Source organism: Pteropus vampyrus, unplaced genomic scaffold, assembly GCF_000151845.1.
Source record: "Pteropus vampyrus isolate Shadow unplaced genomic scaffold, Pvam_2.0 Scaffold32, whole genome shotgun sequence".
Taxonomy (NCBI): domain Eukaryota; kingdom Metazoa; phylum Chordata; class Mammalia; order Chiroptera; family Pteropodidae; genus Pteropus; species Pteropus vampyrus.
This window is the reverse complement of record NW_011888813.1, coordinates 1026013-1046492: the sequence shown is the minus strand read 5'-3', so window position 1 is coordinate 1046492 and position 20480 is coordinate 1026013. Positions and strand designations below refer to the sequence as shown.

Below are 20480 nucleotides of genomic sequence, written 5' to 3'. Positions count from 1 at the left end.
GGGAGCAGGGATGGTATCGGGGAGATGCTATAGTTCCCATTAGAGGAGAGACCAGGCAAAACGGCTGCCAAGGTCCCTTGGCAGCTTGTCCTTGGGGAATCACACCAGGCCTCTAGGGCTGCATTGCACACCCCAAACCAAAACCAACTTCTGTGGGGTGTGAATGTGACAGCAAAAGCTGTCCCAGAACCAGAGGCATTTACAGATCCAGGACTGTCTCACACTGGGTTATTATACTGTGGGACTTCTCATCACAAATTACAAATTCTGGGAGCAGAAGTCCCCAGAGCATTCAATAGGGAAGCAAGTGAAGCAGGTGTTAATGGGGTAACTCTGAGGGATACAGAGAGGGGCGGTGTGTGTCTGTATGCAGCAAGAATTTAGAAGGACAATGCAATAAAATGCAATAAAAATGTAACATTTTAATTAAGTTTCTAACATTTATTAAGCACTTACTATGTGTTAGGCCCTCATCTGAACACTTTATATGTGCATTAGCTCACTTAATTCCATAACTACCTTATAAGGTACGCACAATTATTATCCCATTTTACAGATAAAGAAGCTATGGCTCAGAAAGGTTAAATAACTTGGCCAAGGGCACATAGGCAAAAGTAGTGGCAGAGCTGAGGCCTGAACCCAGACATGGACTCCAAGACCACAATGCTCTTCGACCACAGTGAAATGCTTCTTAGAGTACCTGGATACTTCAGAAGAAAAGGTTATGAACCAGGACTCAAAGATCTGGAGTGTGGGCCAATTCTGCTCCTAACTTAGTGCCCTACTTACGTAAACCTGAACAAATCATCCCAGCTTGCTGAACCTCAGTTGGCTCATTTGTAAAATGAGAGATTGAACAGAATCAGGAATAGCAAGTGGGTGGCATACAAGTCTCCTCTCCATTACCACACTGTGGCTCACATCAGACATCACTAATCTACCACAACATGTGATCACTGGGCCCAGGTGGAGACTCATGTCTCCTCCATTCTGCACTCAGACAACCACTACTTGTCAACTGGAGTTGGCAAATAATATATATTTGCTTTCCCAGAGTTAGGTTGTTTCTGAGGTGTCTTCTAACAATCTACAACTGTATTATTAAGGTTTTAAAGACAAAATTTTAATTCTAACCCAGTTCCAACTAGAGTTGTCTTCACACCTCAGTCTTCCTTCTGCAAAATGGACATTATGTTACCTGTGGCCAGCTCCACTTTCTTCACTACCCACAGTGATCACCACTCCAGACCAATGCCCAATCTGAGTTACACGAGCTGGATCAGCTCTCGACGTGGTCCTGCCAGGGCCCTCTCCATCCCCTCCCTCAATAAGGGGGCCCAATAAAGGGGAGATCTAAGGCTAAGGGCGCTGACATGATAGAATGAAGAGATACAGGTTCTTTTGCATTAAGCACTGTGCTTCCAGAAAATTCCAGTTAAAATGCAAATACTCCGTAGAGGTGGTAACACGGGAAATTATTATCTGTCATTGTCGACTTGGCAGGAGTTTCTTTACCTGTCTGTTTTCCAGCCTCAGCAACTGAGAGCAGAGTTCTATGGAATGAGATAGCTTCCAAATATAGGTTCTGTTTCAGAGAAGGCCATCCTAAAAAGAAAGTTGCAGGAGGAGACATTTGGGGAGGGCAGCTGCTAATGGCTGAGAAAGCTTAATGAATAAAACATGCTACACAGCTGCCAAGAATACTTGTATTTTAATAAACAGGGTTTTGAGCCAAAGGACTTAATCTCTAATGGTGGAATTACAAGCATCAGCAATGATTTAGGGAAGTATTAAGGAAAGAAAGTTGTTCCAGCATTCCTGAAATCCCACCAAATGAGCTGATGTGAGGGTGCAAGCCCTCATCAAACAGCGAACATGCTACAGATTTAAAGGATTAATAATACTACTGGCAACTTATGACTGTCTGCCAGTGAGCAAGCCTGCCACCACACAGACAAACCCAGATGCCCACAGGAGCCCAGGACAGACATTCTTTGGTCTGGAAAGCACCCATTTGAAAACCTAGCTGCCAGAGAACCCTTCCCTCCATGTGCCCCATAATCACACACACTGAGAAGATGCATAATTAATTTGTTCGCAACAATTACTCCGGGCTAGAAGAGTAAGGGCATTTCTGGAATGTCAATTACAGGCAAGAAAAAGCAATGTTAGGCCACAGGCAGAATAACATATCCAGCCAGGCTGCCTCCCTTCCCTTCCTCATCTTCCCTGTTCAGCCAACGGCCTGGGTGTGAAACAAGAGTCTCTTTCATTTCCTCACAGCCTTAGGATCTCGGAGGCTTGTGGGAAGGATCACAAAACAAAACTAAGAAAGATTCAGAGAAGGAGGCTCACTCTAACCTCAGAAAGAGGAAATAGGTACAAAGATCAGGCGCAATGTGAAGATCAACAGGCAGGACATTTGGAGGACAACAGAACACACAGGAATCAGATGAAGTTAAAGAACTCTTACTAATTTCATTCATTGTGATAACGACATGGATACTTAGAAAAATATCAGTTGTTAGAGATGGACACTGAAATTACTGATGAAATGCCATGATTTCTGTAATTTAAAATTCTTTAGGAATGAATGAATGAATTACAGCAACATATTTTAGATCTAGGTGCCAGGTATATGGTTCATCATATTATTCTCCCTACTTTTTAATTGCATTTGAAATTTTTCATACAGAGATTTTTTTTTTTTTTTAAAGATTCAAAGGCAGATCTCAGAGTTCCTAACCCTTTGCTGTGGCCTAGAACGCCCTCTGTTCTCAACCCTAGCCAGGTCATTTTATTCTACATGTCCTGTCCTTCACTCTACTCCTTGCTGGCCTCCTTTTGGGTCCTTAAACAAGCTGAGCTCATTCCCATCTCAGGGCTTTTAGGCTTGCAGTTTCCTCTTCCCAGGGCCAACTCCGTGAGCATGTAAACAGTGTAGCCACACTGAGCCCCACACTCAGAAGAACTCCACACTTGTGGTTTAATATGGAAGACAGAATAACGCCACACACACACATACACTCTCAACAAAGATGCCCCCGACATGGAACCTGTGAATATGTTCCTAACATGGCAAAGGGGAATTAAGGTTACAGATGGCATTAAGGCTACTATTCAGCTGACCTTGAGATAGAGAGATTATCTCAGATCATCCAGGTGAACCCAGTGTAATCACGATGGTTCTGTTAAGTGGAAGAGAAAGGCACAAGAAGAGAACCAGAAAGACGGCAGCATGAGGACTTGGTCAGACACTGCTGGCTTTAAAGATGGAGAAAGGGTGCCATGAGCCAAGGATTGCAGGTAGCCTGTAGAAGCAGGAACAGGGCAAGGAAATGAATCTCCCCTTGAGTTTCCAGAAAGAATGCAGCACCGCTGTCATGTTCATTTTAATCCGGTGAGAACCATTTCAGACTTCTGACCTCCAGAACTGTAAGAGAATAAATCTGCCTTGTTTCAAGCCACTAAGTCAGTGATAGTTTTTTACAGCAGCAATAGGAAACTAAAACCGTAGCTGTCTTGAAATTCTTAATTTTATCTTTGAATATGTGTTTAGCAAGTGAAGCCTGATGGGACAACAGAGCACGTGCTGGGGAATTCATCTCACACACAGTCCCAAATCCCCAGTGGGTTCTTGGCTGCCCACCCCTCATGTTCCCTGGCTCCACCTGGCTCCCCACCTCCACCCCACAGTCATAGCTGCTCTTCACCTAGGGTGGCGACCAGATGCCTAGGCCTGCATTCTGCCATTGCCCTTCCTCACAACTGGGAGCCTGGGTGTAGGCATAGGAGGGTCGAGATTACACCCATGTCACACAGTACCCCTCCCCATCCCAGACAAGCATCACCACAGCAAGTTCAGCAAGTGACATGGCAAAAAACCTCTCCCCTATCCCCAATCCAGGTCCTCAGGACAGTCTCTTGGGAGTTAGTTGCCCATGCACTACAGGTTGGGGCTCAGGGCCACAGGAAGAGGAGATTAACTTCCCTACTCCCAGCCAGAGCTCCACATTTGCATTTTGCAGTGGGCCCTGAAAATAAAATTTCGTCGTCCGCCCTGCCTCTTCCTCTATCAGTCCTCCCCACACCCCACGCCAGGACGCCCTACATTCTTTACCTGCTGGTTCTTTCATCACTTTTCAGTTTCAGCTGAAAAGTCCCCTGTCAGAGAGCCCTTCCCCAGCCCAGCTACAGTCACTTTTGATCCCACATATTATCTCTTTTAGGGCACTCAGCAAGAGCTGTCATTATCTTGTTTACTTACTTCATTGATCCTCTAAAAAGTATTTAGCGAACCTGGTGTGTGCCAAGTGCTATTGTTATGGATACAGCAGCAAGCAATCAGACTGAGTCCTTGCCCTCCTAGAGTAGATATTCTATGAGTTCCGTCAAATGATAATTACCTCTTGTCCCCTCAAGAACAGACTATTGCATACCCAGCATCTTACACAGTGCCTGCCACATAGTAGGTGCTCAATAAATATTTGCTGCACAAGTGACTGAATAGTGAGTGGCTTAGGCAGTCTGCACTGTGACCAGGGACAGCATGAAGATATCTCTCTTTGTTCTCCAGAATGTGGGACATGAAGATCTGTCCCACTGGCAAGAAACTGAACGGAAGGACAGGCATGGAGAGGGACTAGGGAGCGGGAGGGGGCAGGGCCCCAGTTCCTGAACCACACTGCCTTGAATTAGCTTCACATATATCTTGCCATTATCAGTCAACAGTTTATTTGTATATTTAAGTGCAGTTACTCTGCTAATTGGACATATGTCTCACAGCTCTACACGGAAAAGTCTATTAAAAAGGCTCGCTGTAACAGGCAAGAGCTTTGAGGGTAGTTTTATTCAGGGACAGGGAGGGAGCTGAGTAGATTTTAATTTGTAAGAAAATAGCTGCTTGGGGCCAAGACAGTAAGAAGCAGGAAATCGAGAACAGGCTATTAGATTATGACTGTTGTTAACAAGCGCGTCGATCACTCTTACAGCTTCAGAGGGCCTTCCATCAACTTCATTAGTTCTAGCCCGCCCTTCCCTCTATGCTTGCTATTCTAGCAATTCCTATTTTGAAGAAGTGGCCACTGAGGCAAGAGAAATGCACCTCGCCCAAGGCAGTATGAGTTTGGCCTCATAGCCCCTGTGGCCTAACCTCCTGAGCACAGTAAGGTGTGAGAATTTTGGAGTCTGATGTGAACAGCCCAAAGGGTTTGGGGAGAATTGGCAGAGGCTGAGGGAATGGGAGAGAGGTGGCGGAAAATGCTGGTTTCTCAAGGCTTGACAAATGACTCAAACACCCTGATACAGCAAGGAAATCCACACTCCACGTGCTAGCCTAGAGGAACCGAGAGCTCATCCAGTCCAGAGGAGAGAGCCAGGAAGTCAAATGGTTACAGGCACAAGCTTAGGAGCCACACTACTGGGGATAAATCCAAGACCCTATGGTAGGTTGCATGGTGGCACCCCAAAAGATATACCCATGTCCTAACCCCCAGAACTGGTGATTGTGACCTTATTTAGAATCTTAAGAAGAGATCATCCTGAATTGCCCAGGTAGGCCCAAAATCCAACGACAAGTGTACCTATAAGAGAAGATGGAAGCAGAGATCAGAGTGATGCAGCCATAAGGGGTGCCTGAAGCCACTAGAAGCCAGACGTAGCAAGGAAGGACCCTTCCCTAGACCTCCGGAAGGAGCATAGCCCTGTTGGCACCTTGATTTTTGACTTGTGGTCTCCAAAACTGCAAGAGAATAAGTTTCTGGAGTGGCTTCATAGTGTAGAGGTTAGCACATCTGCTTTACACGCAGAAGGTCCTGGGTTCGCGCCCCAGGTGGAGCCTCGGACCATATCGCAGGGGCGCCAGGCCCTGGGTACACGCCCCAAGCATGTGGGAGGAGACGCCCCACCTTCAGAGATCCAGTTCTTAAGGGGAAACTGCAACATCCATAGGTGGAGGGGGGCGGGGATTAAAGAGGGGAAAAAAAAAGAGAGAATAAGTTTTTTTTGTTGTTGGCCACCCAATTTGTGGTGATTTGTTATGGCAATCACAGGAAACTAATACCCCTGCTTATTAGCTGTGGGCCCTTGGACAAGTCACTTAATCTGTCTACCTCAGTTTCTTCACCTGTAAAATAGGGATGATAACAATAGTATCTACCTCATAGGGATGCTGTGAAGTAAAAGGAGAAAATAGAGAGAAAGCTCATAGTACAGCACCTGTCCCGTAGCGTTCAGTCAATGCGAACACTTGTTAGCATCAGAAGCATACCTGGGAACTCATTAAAAATATGGTTTTCTAGAGCCCTCCCCATTGGGATCATTGAAAACAAATCTTTGGAGTATACGATCTAGGAATCTGTACTTTATGGCTCCTCAGATGACTTTGGCTGTCTGACAGGTTGGAAACTACCAGTCAGTTGTCACATTCCCACCTCCATGACAGATAGACATGAATCCCTTGTTTCTGAAAAGCTGCCCTTGCAGATACAGATTTCACGAGTGTCCTTGGTAAACTATTCTAGTACCGAACTGCTTCAGCAGTAAGGAAACCCCAGCTTATGCCTATCCTGAATCCCTCATCACGTAGCTTCATCCCATTTCCCTTCGCTACTCACAGCAGGGGCAGAAACTGCTCAGATGTGGTGGAACCACCCAGTCCACGGCAAGAAAGGATTCTGCAGGAACTTTTCAATGAGAAAAGCAATCAGCAACGGGAAGCCTAGTCATGGTTAGTCTGGGTGGGGTCCGAGATGGATAAGAACAGGCAGAAGCTGGAGTTTCTCCAGCTCCTGCCCCATTAGTTACAAGCTAATGCAGTACCTCAACACAGCACCATTGCTGGGGAGCATGGCACTCTGCCACCCACCCAAGAATCAGGCGGCAGAGCAGCTGGAGAACAGCTCTGCAGCAGCAGGAAGCCAACCCTGTCTGTCCAGGCAGCCCGTGTAGGCAAGAGAACTGAAGACATGAGCAAGTGAGAAACTGGCTAATGTGACAATCACGCTGATGAGAATGGAGAAACACCGCACTCACGGCAACAGCCTTCCATCACCAGAAACCCAGGGGCTTATTTTGTTTTATTTCAGCTATGGATTTTGGAAAGGGATCACCACTTCCGAGCAGCAGTAACAGCAAACATCATCCCGTCAGGCAGCTTTAAGCCCGAAACAGCCCCAGGTGAGGAAGAAGAGAAGACCCAGAAAGAAAGTGACCAAACCCAACAGGGGAAAGACCAAAGCAACAGTGGGTACAAGCCAGAGTCTGGCCCAGTGTCTGCTACAAACGGTGCAGCCTGTGCTTCTCAAAGTGTGACTGGCACCAGTGATGCTGTGCAAAAATGTGGTACAAGAGGTAGTTTCGGATGGTACCCAAAATGCTTATTTGCACATGCATTAGATCCACCCCCCAAAAAAGAGATAGTTAGCCTATCCAATTTATAATTTGACAGATATTTTTCCTTAGAGCAAAACCAAGTAATGGGAAAAGAGTCAACAAAATAAAAAATATCATACAAACACATGAATTGTTGTTTATAAGAAAGTGCATGGGAATGATAAACAATGCAAGATAGTGCTCACTTCTGGTTGTCTAAGAGGAGGCTGGGTAAGGTATTATTTCTGAAATAGGCCAGTGAGCACAAGGGTAATTACTAAATTGTTTTTTATACCTCTTCTTAGATCTTATATATTTCACGTTTTTAAAAAGCTATGGAGACATGGTGAGATGGGATACTGTTATTGGTCATGGTCCATAGGTCACTGACAAGTCTAGAGCAATTAAGAGAGTAACTTGGCTTTGCGTGGCCTGCCTGAGAACTACAGAGAAGCCACTGCACAGTGCACCCAACCTCCAAAGATAGTTGGTGCCATGCCAAAGTTTCCTCCAAGGTCCCCACTGATGGGAGTGGAGCTCCTAAGTCTCTCCCCAGACAACACCACAGCCCTAGAACCCACTTCTATGGAATTCTCTTCAAATTAGAAGGTGTTGGGGTCAAGGCCACTGCAGAAAGTTGTGCAGGTTTGCAATGCAGTATTCAGAGAGGTTTGAGTACACAGAAAACCAAAAAGGAGGTGCTAGATGCAATCGCAGGCTGTCTCCCTATTCCAGACGCCTGGTCCTTAGATGACCCAACCAGAGCAAATTAAATGCAGCTCATGCTCCTGCAGAAATTATCACAAACTCTGAAAAAGCCAGTCACCAAGAAAGCAAGGATTCAACCTTCCTCATCCTCTATGCAGAACACTCTCAGGCAGATGTTCCAGGATGACCCGCAAAAGCAGCAAAAGGGGACAAAGTGCATGAAAACTCACTGAAAAGCTTCCACACCAGGTTGACAGACACCGCACATGCACAAGCACTGTGGCACAATTAGACATCCCAATTCTGAAGGAGGCCTTCCTGAGCATGCACCACCCCCACCACAACTCCCAACCCCCAGGCTGGGTTAGGAGCCCCTCTTGTGCAGGGCTGCTGTCCCAGCTCGTCGTGGCTGGGAGTGATGTCAGGGGCCAGAGCTGGAATGAAGGCAAATTAATCCTTCTGCAACTGGTGATTTCACACCTGCTTCCCCCACTAGACTGAGCAACTTTACATCCTTTATATCCTCTGAGCCTGAGCCTCACACAGCAGGCTGTTTACGTTTGTTAAAATGGATGGAAGAATGGTGGAGACACGTCATGGTGTAGCCAGGACAGTCGCCAGCTTCCCGAGAGTATTCCTAAAGAGCCAGACACTGCTACAGTTCCCCTTGCAGAGCAATAAGATCTTTAAAACGCTTACTGATTTACCATACCTTCACTAAGCTTGTGGCAGGGTTACCCTCCAAATCGGCAGTTGTTCAACAGCTTAATACTTGAAAAGCTTTCCCAAAGCACAGAGAGCATCTACCGATTCCTCTGGAGGGTCTACACTCCCTTCCACCAGTGAGTGCAAATTCCAAATATTTGTTAAATTAACTGTTTGGTTAACTGAGTGACCAAGTAAAGGAGTTCCAGAGAGGAGGCTCTATTGCCCTTCTTCCTCCTATCCTGTGTTTCCCAAACCCATGTCAGGCAGCACCACAGCCTGAGGGCTCATGCCGGGGAGGGACAAACCAGCAGAAGAAATCCAACAGCAGCAGCTAGCTGGCAAGAGCAGCTGCATAAGCATCCTTGGTTCCACTTTCTATCCAACTTGGTGCTTTCCCCCAAGTTGGAAATGGATAAATGGAGACAACTGAGTATAAAATGCGAAGAACATGGGATTAGATAAGACCTGGATGTCCAAGACCAAGTTCATGATCTGCCACAAACCTGAAGGGGCCTAAAAAACCACAACATGCCTCTGATTTCTAGTTCCGCATCTGTACATAACAGGCTTGAGCTAGCTGATGCCGAGGTGTCTTTCTCAAGTTCAATGGAATAATTTTAAAGAGTCATCATCCCACCTTAGCCCTTTACTCCACTTCTCTGACCAATATCCACTGGTCAGAAATGGAGTCCCTTTCCCCTCAAAACACCCTACCACATGCCATGGTTCTAAAAGTTGACAGCAAATGACCCCTCCTTCTAAATGCAGATTTCACTAATGCCAAAATTGCTGTCTCATACTCAAGCCCAAAGCAGCCTGTGTCCCTAAACAAGGTCAAGTATAAAGGTTAGCTGAAATTAGTAGGCACAAAAGGTTCTCACAGCAAATTTAAAGCTCTCTTCCATCCAGAGAGTAAATATTGCAGGGGAACCTCCTATCCCTGAGTTTCATGCAAGCACGTGGAAGAAGTCCCATTAGAAGTGGAATGCTCCTGACTGCTCCCTTGTGGGAGGAGGAATTGCCAGTTGGTTGGTGAGGTGGAAGAAGAAACAGCATGGTCAGCTCACCCCTTTCCCTTTCTTCCCCTTTTGAGATCTGCATTTATGCAGAGCGCTGGTATTTAACTTCTCCTTGCTCTAGGAGGCAGGCCCCATCTGAGAGGCTGGTCCTGCCATGTCTGTGCCTAACAGGTAAATCTATTAAATTCAGGAGTGAAGTTTAACAAGCCCATTTGCTCACAGACCCAGGCCACATGCTCCAGCCCAGGATTTATCAGTAATAAGGCTGGCATATTTATCTCTATCTGGCAGAGTCTTGCAACTTCTTAATTCTACTTCTCAGGCAAGGAGAAAAAGAGCATTTATCATTACCTCTTCAAGCCCAAATATTAAGTACTATAGCAACTAACACGACATACACATACTGCTGACCTGAAGCATCTCATATCTCAGGAGCCCAGTGACCTCAATAATAAGATATTGAATTCGGCTAAAAAGCTTCCCAGTCACAGTAGCAATCGAGTTCCCTCCTAAATTAGGACTCTGATTAAGAAAAGAAAATGTACATGCCATCCCTCGCCCCCTCTTTTTCTCTACCCCACTCCACACACACATATATATATGCTCACTCTTCTACTCATTGTCTAGCACAGAGTAGAGGCTCAAAAAATATTCAGTAACTGAAAACTTTAGGCTTTCTCATTCATTAAGGGCTTAATAAAACTTGGCTCTAAAATTTTCTATGGCTCCCTACTATTTTTGGTATAAAACATGGCCTTTTTTTCCCTCTGTGATCTAGCTCTAATTCTGTTTACCAATATGTCCTTTCACTCACCCCTAACCTAGTCTCCAGACACTGAACTAATCTATTTCTTAAAGACAATCTCCAAAATTTTACCTATCAACCAAAATCACCTTGTCCCCAATGGCACAGGTTTCAGTCTAACCCATCTTTCCAAACCCAGCTCAAATACCCCCTTAATTCATTCAGTCTCACCCATTTTAGGCCACTCTCCCTGCTCCTGTATGCCTGGGTGTCTTAACTACATTGGGGTATACTAAGGTTGAACAAATAAGTAAATATATTATAGATAATAAGAGGCAGGTTTCTCACTCTCAGAGAAATAAGTTACATATAAGGGAGAAGGATAAATGAACTCTGTGATGTCAGACTGAAACAAAAGATATCAGTACGAACTCACGGTTTTTTAATAAGTAAATAGAGGTGTATATGCATGTAAGTATTAATACATACATTTCCTGGCTTGGTCTCCTGGGAGAGCCTGGAAACCATAACACCCCAATAGCAATATGCATCCACAGCTTGGTTTCTAAATAGCATTTTCCAATAAAAGGAACCAAGACTCCTTAGAGAAGTGACTGATTACAAGGCTGGGGCAAGGAAAATATAAGACGAGCCTGGGGCATCTTGTGCTACCAAAAAGTTAAGATAGTGCTCAAAAAATGATGAGGCATATCAAAAAGACACAGGAGACAACCTGAAGGAGCTCCCAGTGGCCAAAGTTGGAACAATTTGTGCAATAAAATAAACAATAATTGTTTTGGATTGTAACCCATACAATAACATAAATATCCATGAGTTCGTACTTACAAAAATAATTCAACAAACTGAGGGAGAAAGGATACCTTTTCCTTATAGAAGAATTCCAATTAATAAATGTAGAAATAAGGAAATCATTAACTTGTTCATTAAAATGTTAAGGAGTCAACGAGGCAAACCCTGTGCTTTTGGATCTCCTCCCTGGCTGGATTAAATAATCTGAGTGTTTAAGTAAGTCTTCTCACGTCTGTTCTTACAAACTCAGCTGGGGCAAAGGCCATTGCCACCACTTTACAGATAAAGAAGTAGAGGTGCTTGGTGGTAGACCAGGAGCCTGGGGATCTGGCTCCAAGTCCAAATTGGCTCAAATTCTACCCAGCACCACCCAAACCTCTCCTCACTCTGTTTAGGCCTTGGAATTTCTGAATTTCATTTCTTCCTTTGAGTTACCAGTCCTTCTGCAACCTATCAAAATCCTGATTGTGCTTTGAGATCCAACATGCTTCTCCAAGATTCCCCAGTGTATCATGACTCACTTGGTTGCAAATAACGGAAAACTGAACTTAAACTATCTTAAGCAAAGAGAGAATTTCCTGGCACACATAATTGAAAAGTCTACTGGTAGTCTGGCTTCAGGCTCAGCTAGATCTAGGGATTCAAATGACACATCTCTCCACAATACTGGCTCAATTCACAGATAGTGACAAGATGGCTGCCAGCAGCCCTAAGCCAACATCCTATATTCTCAGTTTACCCAGCAGAAAAGAGTGTCCTATGGGGGACAACACCAAAAGTCCTGGATCTGATGCTCACTAACCAGCACTGGCTCAGTTGCTCTCCCTGAATCAACCTCTAGGGCCAGAGAAACGGGCCTAAGTCACATGCCCGCCTTGGAGCTGAGGGTGGGGTGAGCCCCACTCAAATCTCATGGTAAGTACCTGAGATATGAATGGTTCCTCAAAGGAAAGTCTGGATGCTCTCCTCAGTGAGAATGGTTCCTGAGCTGTCCACTATCCTCTAACCTCTTGGTCAGAATAATCTCAGTCCTACTTCCTCCAGCCCATTGTTTTAAGGTATGCATCAGCCAAGACTTCCGCTGCATTGTGGACAAGCCAGTTCACACATGTCGTCTCTGTTTATAAGTATCCTGGGCACCAGGAGTCTCATTCTCCAAAGCATCTGGGCCCTGTCCCACGCCCTCAGCTACCTAGCAAAGGGCCACTGCACCCCTAGAAAACGCTCTTTCATTTTGGCTCCCACCCTATCTTGATGCGGAGCTGAGTCACTGAGATCCAAGCCAGTTGAGCACCAACCTTGAAAGTGCTTCTTGAAGTCACTGCCTGCCAAGCTCATCTCCTGGCTCTGGCATACTCTGGGACCTGGGGATACCGGCTTGACAGGTGAGATAATTATGTTTTATCCTTCACTCACTCCTTTATCAGTCACATGGATGAGAACAGATAAGTGTTCCGATGGAAGAACACACTCCTGCAGTATTTACTCATGGTCTTTAGTGCCAGCCGGCTCCCCCATCCCAGGCACAATTCCTGGGGACCAGCCTACACCCCGTTATCTGCTGCCAGCTAACACGTGCTGCCCTCTTGTCAAATGCCAGGCTGCACTTTCCTTACTCCATCCCCAAAGCTGTCAACTTCTCCAGGAGCTGCGGCATCACTGCCTTTCAGATGACTTACACATGAAGGGCAATTGTCTCCACACCACCCATCCTCCTGCCTGCTCTGCCCCTGGGCCCTGGCCTGGACCTCTCTGCAAAATGTCAGTGTCGAGGGCTCCAAAGCCCATAGCATTGGTTAAATGGAGAAAAGAGGTCAGAAAAAAAAGCAGAAGAGGGGCATGAAGTCTCAGAGACAGGGCTTTTGAGATCTTCCAATACGAACTAACATTTCATTATTCATTCATTCAACAAACCTTTATTCCGGACCTACCGTGTTCTGGGTCCAGTTGTAGGTACTGCAGACACGGAAATACACAACACAGTCCAAGCCTTGGTGTTCACAGAACAGATCTTCTAGTAGACGCCTAACTTATTTCTGACACCTGCTTTATATTTACATTTCACAAAATAATCCTTAGTGAGTGTTATAACAATCTCTAGCCTACAGACAAGGAAATGGCAGCTCCTAAAGGTTAAACGACCTCCCCAAAGTCATGGCACAAACTCAGGTCTTCTGATTCTAAACCTGATTCTCTTTCTGGGGCCTCTCCCAATGCAAAGAGCTAGCAAGATGCAATTTGGCATTAAAACAGCCATTAAATCAACTCAGTCCTACACATCACTGCTAGAGGTAGAAGATATAAAAAAAATGACCCAATCCCCAATTGAAAGGAATGTATAGTCTAAAGAGAGAGAAAGACGTAACCATCATCTGTAGCAGGAATTAAAAAAAAAGAGTAATTAATTCAAATAGAAAGGTTATCTCTGGAATTATATACAGGAAATAATGATTGCCTCCAGGCAGGAAAATTTGGTACCTGAGGAACAAGGATAGGAGAATCATTTTGTATGTTCAAATATTACATAGTTTGAATTGTGCACCAGGTGAATCTATTTCCCATTAAATGACACTTTGAGGATGCAATCAGCCAAATCCTGAATGTGGGCAATTCTACAAGATAAATGATCTGGTTTCTTCAACAAGCAAATAGCTCAGGGGAAAAAAGAGAGAGAGAGAGAGAGAGAGAGAAAGAAAAAAAAGAAAGGCAGGGCCACGGGGAGGAGGAAGGAAGGGAAAATACTATAGCTTTTAAAAGATTTAGAAAACATCAACCAAACACAATGTATGTATGTACCTTGTTTGGATCCAGATTTCGACTTTAAAAAGACATTTATGGAACAACAAGGGAGACTTAAATATGGGCTAGCTACTAGAGTTTATTAAGAAACTATTGTTAATTTTGTTAAGTATGACCATAGTCATGGTATTGTATTTGTTTTTTTAAAGGTCCTTATCTATGAGAAAAACATACTGAGTTACTTATAGATGAAATAATACAATGCCTGAGATTTGCTTTTAATTATTTCAGCAAAAATAATGAATGCATGAGTAAAAAATAAACTAAGGAATGAATAAATAAAGGGGGAGTAGATGAAACAAGATTGGCGAAATAGTGATAACTTCTGAAGCTGAATGACAGTTCCATAGGGGTTCATTCTACTACTCTCTCTATTCTTGTCGATAGTTGAAATTTCCATAACAAAAAGTTTAAATAAAATCTTTAAAAATTAATTATTCTATCCACCTAGGATGATTGAGAAAGGGAGATGTTTGAGTTGAGCCTAGAAGAATGAGTAGGACTTTTCTATGGGGCAAAGGGCATTCCAGGCTAAGCAAAGACACACAGATCTATTACAAACTTCCCTCTGGAGGAACCAAATATATCTACACCAATATATCGACCCCAAATTCAACGTAGATCCACAAAAGTGCCCTCTTGCTTGATGCCCCAACTCTCTGGGACTTCTAGTCATAGCATCGAAATCAACTCCCCTATTCCAAATGAGGACAGTGTACGGGGTTGACAGTTCCACTCGGAGCCCTACATGAGGCCCCAGTGTCGCCTTCAGAGGACAGGAAAATAATTAACCTCTTTCAATTGGGTTTTGCCTGACAAAGCAGTTTGGAAGCCAGCTAAGCTATCATAGAGCCTTCCTCCCTCCAGAGTCAGCCACACACACCAGCCTCCCTGATTGTAGATTCATAGCCTCGATTCCACGGGATCCAGCTTGATGTTGGCCTAACAGTCCAGCCCATCAGCATTGGAACTACTCCAATGAGGAGATAGTCCTCCCCTACTCCCTCCCCAGTCTCAATCCCCACACTGTCCCCTGCCCACCTCCAGCTGCACACAGGAAGCTTGTCGCTTTGCAGCCACTTCAGGACTTACTCAGTCCTGGCCTGGCTCAGATGGGTCCCACGGGTCCCTTACCTGGGATCGAAGCTGCAAGTACTCCTCTGAGCCATAGGGGACACTCCTCAGGGAGGTGAGATAGTCATAACTGATGACAGCTGTCTGTGAAACAAGGAAGGGAAAAGCTTAGCACCAGACATCAAATGTTACTTACTCCTCTGCCCAAGTGCTGCAGCTGCAGGCCCCTGACACAGGTAGTGTGTTTGGAGAAGTACACAGTCCCATTCCTAAGATGCTCTGTCCCTAGATCTTGTTTGACTGGCTTCTTCCATCAGCTAGGGCTCTGTACAAATGCCACTTCTACAGAGAGTCCCAATCTAAAGTTGTCCCCACCTACCAAGAACTCTCAATTTCCATAACAAATCACTCTCTAAAATTACATTGCTCATTTGTTTCCTTGTACATGGACTGTCTCTCCTTTGCTAGAATTCCAGCTCTACAGGCACAGGGGCTTGTCCTTCCTGTTCATCATCATATCCTCTGTACCTTTTACAGTGCCAGCCATAAAGGTAAATGCTCAGTAAATACTAGCTGAATGAGTGCTACTGGATAAACTTATCCCACCTCTCTGTATCAAAAATACACATCATTTTATATGTAGGATTGCTCTAACAGCATGAGTTTGGATTCTCAGTCCCTTAGCCAGAACTCCAGGAGAAGTCCACTTATCATTTGTGAATCAGAAGATTTCAGGCTCTTAGATATTTCAGGCTTGGGTGAGCTGTGGAGATTACCTAGCCCAAACCTTCCCTTTCAGAATTGAGAGACTGAGGCCCGCAGAATTTAAGAGTCTCCCATGGCTGACATAGAAAGGAGTCTGTTTCTTTGCCTGCACTCCCAAAGCTTTATTCCATTTGACATACACTTGTTGAACGCCAACCACAAGCAAGACCTGGTCATGAAGCAGTGCAGATGGCTGGTCAAGGCCAGAACTCTGGCCTTTATGGAATGCACAGCCTCGTGGCTGATTTATAAAGCACTGAAAAAAACCTTCCTCCCTTCTACCCAACTATTCAGATCTCCAAGGTCTCATCAAACCCCGCTTCCCCTCTGGCACTCATCCTGACTCCCAGCCCGAGGGCTCACTCCTGGGTCTGAGGTCCCCCAACAGCAATTATCTGAATCACACATCTTGAGCCAGCATATGGTTTTAGATTGATTTGACCCATTCACGTGAGCACTTCTCAGCCAGAAGCTCCTTCAAAGCTGTGCCTAGGTGGGACAGTTTGTTTCTACTCTTCAAATATATGAGATAATGCTAGGCCCAAAAAAGGCATTTGGTAAACACTTGGGAATCCTTTCATAGTCCATGGCCTGTTTACCCATTTGTCTGTCTTGAGTCTATGACTCACCTTCCCCTAGGGGCCGGCACTCTTCTGAGCAAGGCCAGAGAAAAGACTTGACAACACCGAGTGTTAAGGAAATGGTTAGACAACAACCCAAGCAGACCGTGTATCAGAGAACATCTACGCCACAGGGGAAAAAAGGATGAGCTCATCCCACAGCACACAAAGGGAGCATGTGACGATCTACCCACATGCAAATGGGACAGTTACGGCACATCTGGGAAAGTTGCTTTCCACAGAGTTAAGAGGACACGATCACACCAGAACAATGTTCCTGAGCCACTGGAGAAAACCACCAATGGTCACATTGTCAACTCAGATTATCTGTTAGTTTAGGGACTGGAGGAGATTCTCAAAGCTATCCGAGGCCTAGATGCTCTGAGTATGAGCCCCGCATCAAGAGTCATCCACACTAGCTCACTGCGGAGAGATCAAGTTTTCTGCTAGAATTTAATCAAAGCTACAAAGTCTTTCTTCCAAGCATCTGCTGAGAAACACTGCCTTGAGTCTGTTGCTAAAATAAGATATGGAACCTAAAATGTAAAGGCTTCACAACAGAGCTCCTGTGCAGTTCCATTCTATTAAACCTCAGGACAGCAGAGGTTGTACATACAAGAATACAGGTGCATGAGGAATAAATCTATATGCCTGTACAACTGTAAAGAGAGAGCTTTGCACACATAAGAGTACACGTGTATCTCCACATGTGTGACCAGTGTATCCACTGCTGCATGTATGTTCACCTTCAAGTAATACTGTAGTTCCTCTCTACCCCCAAAATGAGAAAAACCTACCGTAGCAACTGCTCTGCCCACCCTGACAGCACCAAAGTCATTAGGATCCAAGTACTTGTTATTGTAAAGGTAGAAGCCAGAGGCTGCAAGGGCCACGCTGGTCCACGAAGTGAGCTTGAGAGCCCTTCTGGCCATGTCCCCAGACCCTGCAGAAAGAAAGGAAAGAAAGAGCAACAGGGGAGTTTCATAGTTAGTCAAACTGGGATTCAAATCCAGGCTCTGCCACTAGATAGATTGAATGACCTGGGTCATTTTCTTAATTTCATTGCACTTCAATTTCCTCATTTATAAAATGGGATGATACCTACCTCGATAGTTGTTGGGTTACCCTAAGATCGTGTATATAAAATGCTTAGCATAGTACCCAGCACAAAGCAACTCTCAAAGTCAGTCTATATTCAGCAGTACCAGGCACTGTTCTAAGCACTGGGGACAACGTGAACAAAACAAAGTTCTTGCCCACATGGCGCTTACACTCTAGATAGGATGACAGATCATAAGCAAACAGACATATAACATATTAGAATGTCAGCTGGTATTAGATGCTGGGAAGAAAATCAAAGAGGGTAAAAGGAAAGATGACAAACAGGTGACGAAGAATGTTATTTTAGATAGGAAAAGCGGCTGAGCATGTTAATCATCATTACTTGTAACTATTATGATACCACCACCCCCACACCGGCATCATTAGCCTTCTAGACCCAGGTCATAAGTGGTCAGGCCACAGCCAAAATGGTAGCTGGTCAGAAGCAGCCAGGCAAGCCCTCCCTCCCCATTTGGCTGATTAGCGGTTACACTGCCCCTTGTCTAGACTGTGAGCTCCTTGAGGTGCAAACGCCATGACTATTACTATTCTATCTGATCACAGTCCTGCAGGGTGCTTTACGGTTAGAGATTCAATGTCCACCTGCTGATCTGATCCATTTAACCAAAGTCACGCTCCCGGTCAGTGAGCCTAAGTGGGCTCCCAGCTCCCTGATACCTTTTCCCGCCCTACTTGTACCTGCTCAGTCCACCAGGTGGCTGCACAGTCACTCTTTGGGGCCGCAATACCCAATGAGCTGCTTACTCTTTAATTCCTGGGAATTCTATCAGACAGAAGTCGTTGGCCACAGCTGCAGCCCCCAAGGGAGAAGTACGCCCAGGAGAAGCGTATCGCCAAGCCACCTGCAGGAGCAACCCTGCACAGACGCGCAGGAAGCTTCAGGTCATCGCCTTGTTTGCTTCTGCTCTGGACTCGGTCTGTGGACATCACCTCCCTGCTCTGTGCCTCTGTTTCCCCTTTGTATGAAAACTGTTGCTACTAATAGCCTTGTCTTCATTTTTTTAAAGTCTATTTTGACTCGTGCCTTACAGATTTTTTTAAAGTACTCACCAGTATATCTTTTTCCATTCTTTCACTTTCAACTTACATTTTATACTGTTTCTCTAAACAGCATATAGTTCATTTTTTCTGTTTGCATTTAATATAATAACATATATTTGGATTTAGTTTTACCATCTTCTTCTTGCTTTCTATTTTTCCTAATTTTGTTTCTTTTTCTCTTCTTTCTTGACTCTTTCTAGACTCGGCATTTTTTATAATAGTGTGCTCTTTATTTTCTTTATATTCTCTTTATTTATGAAAACCTCCCTATTACCCTATCATTCTGCCAACATTTTTATAAGCCAAGAGTTCCTTTCAGACGGGAGAACTTGATGGTTGAGAACATGCACTCCAGAGTCAGACAGGCCCAGGTTCGAGTCCAGACACAGTCACTAACAAATCAGGTGAGCAGGGGCAAAATGCTAACTCTCTCCAAATCCCGTGACCTTGTCTATAAAGGGGGGATGATGACAGCAGTCCCTACTTGACAGGCGATGAAGAACAAGGAAATCATGGAAAATGTTCAGCAAGGTGCCACCTACACAGTAAGAACACAGTAACAACTACTGTACATTGTTGTTGTTAGCTCTTCATCCAATGCCAGGCTTTGGTAAAGGATCTCATTCCCCTGCCTGTCAGCTTCCAGGGGACTTCTGCATGCCCCACTTCTAACATCCCAGTAGACCCCCACCTAATCCTACCTTTTCACCTTGTTCTCTACACCCTCAGCCTGTAGTATTCTCTATCGAAAGGAGCAGCACACTCGGTTCACCCCCTACCTTCTTTCTACCAAGACACACATTCCCAATATGAACCAGAAGCAGGCCTTAAATTAGGCCGAGTATCCTCAGCATCTTAATACACCTTTCTCCAAGATCATCAGTGTAAGAAGGTCCATGGGGGTGATCCAGGGACCTTGCTTGTGGGGTATGCAGAGAAGCCCATGTTGAGAAGGTAGTATGAGCGGGGAAGTCCTGCCTCTGCTGCTCACCAGTTATGTGACCTTGACCAAGCCACAACATCTCGGAGTCCCCAAGTAATCATCTGCAAAAGGGAGCTCTTGATAGTACCTACGTCACAGGGTCATTGTGAGAATTAAATGAAAAGCTGCTTTAACATAATGCCTAACATGCTCAGTAAATGAGACTTCCATACTGTCATTTCTTCTCTGAAAAGCTGAAGAACTTACACAGAACTCCTCAGGGTCTAGGATTTGGCACAACCTTGTACAATTAATAAAGGAGAGGAAGAAGGCCATCACATCTTTCCTGAACCACTCAACCATTCCCTATTCCAAATACTTTCCCACATTCCACCTAACCTTCTCTGCCACTCAAGTTATCCTCCTAACCTACAAGTACATTTATATAACTCCTACTCCCCTCAACCTACCAAAGTCTAAATTCTCTAGCAAGGCCTTCAGGACCCCCACCACACTCTCATCCCAAACCACCTTTCCAGCTTCATCTCTCGGAATATCTCTCCACATTCAATTCCCCATTATCCCTCTATGAAGTTTTAATCTCTATTGATTTGATCCTATATTTGCCTCTTTCACTAGATACAAAGGGCAGAATTTGCTAATAAATAAGTCCTCTAATAAAAATAAATGATTGAAGGAATGAGTGAGCGAATTTTTTCCCAGTCTAGTATTAGTGTGGAAACAAACTTAAGTCCAACTGTGCATTCCTCTGATCT

The 20480-nt window shown here is 44.8% G+C and overlaps 1 protein-coding gene across 3 annotated transcripts in view; it reads right to left on the bottom strand.

The window, feature by feature from the left end:
• ADCK1 (aarF domain containing kinase 1) overlaps nucleotides 1–20480 on the bottom strand; it is a 104231-nt gene that overhangs the window by 79729 nt on the left and 4022 nt on the right. For all 3 annotated transcript variants that reach the window (XM_023528823.1, XM_011357090.2, XM_011357091.2), the window contains exons 2-3: nucleotides 17417–17562; nucleotides 15295–15378 (exon numbers count right to left, since the gene is read on the bottom strand). In XM_023528823.1, coding sequence (XP_023384591.1) covers nucleotides 15295–15378; nucleotides 17417–17551 — 219 coding nt within the window. In that variant the 5' untranslated portion in view covers nucleotides 17552–17562. The remainder of the gene's footprint in view (nucleotides 1–15294; nucleotides 15379–17416; nucleotides 17563–20480) is intronic.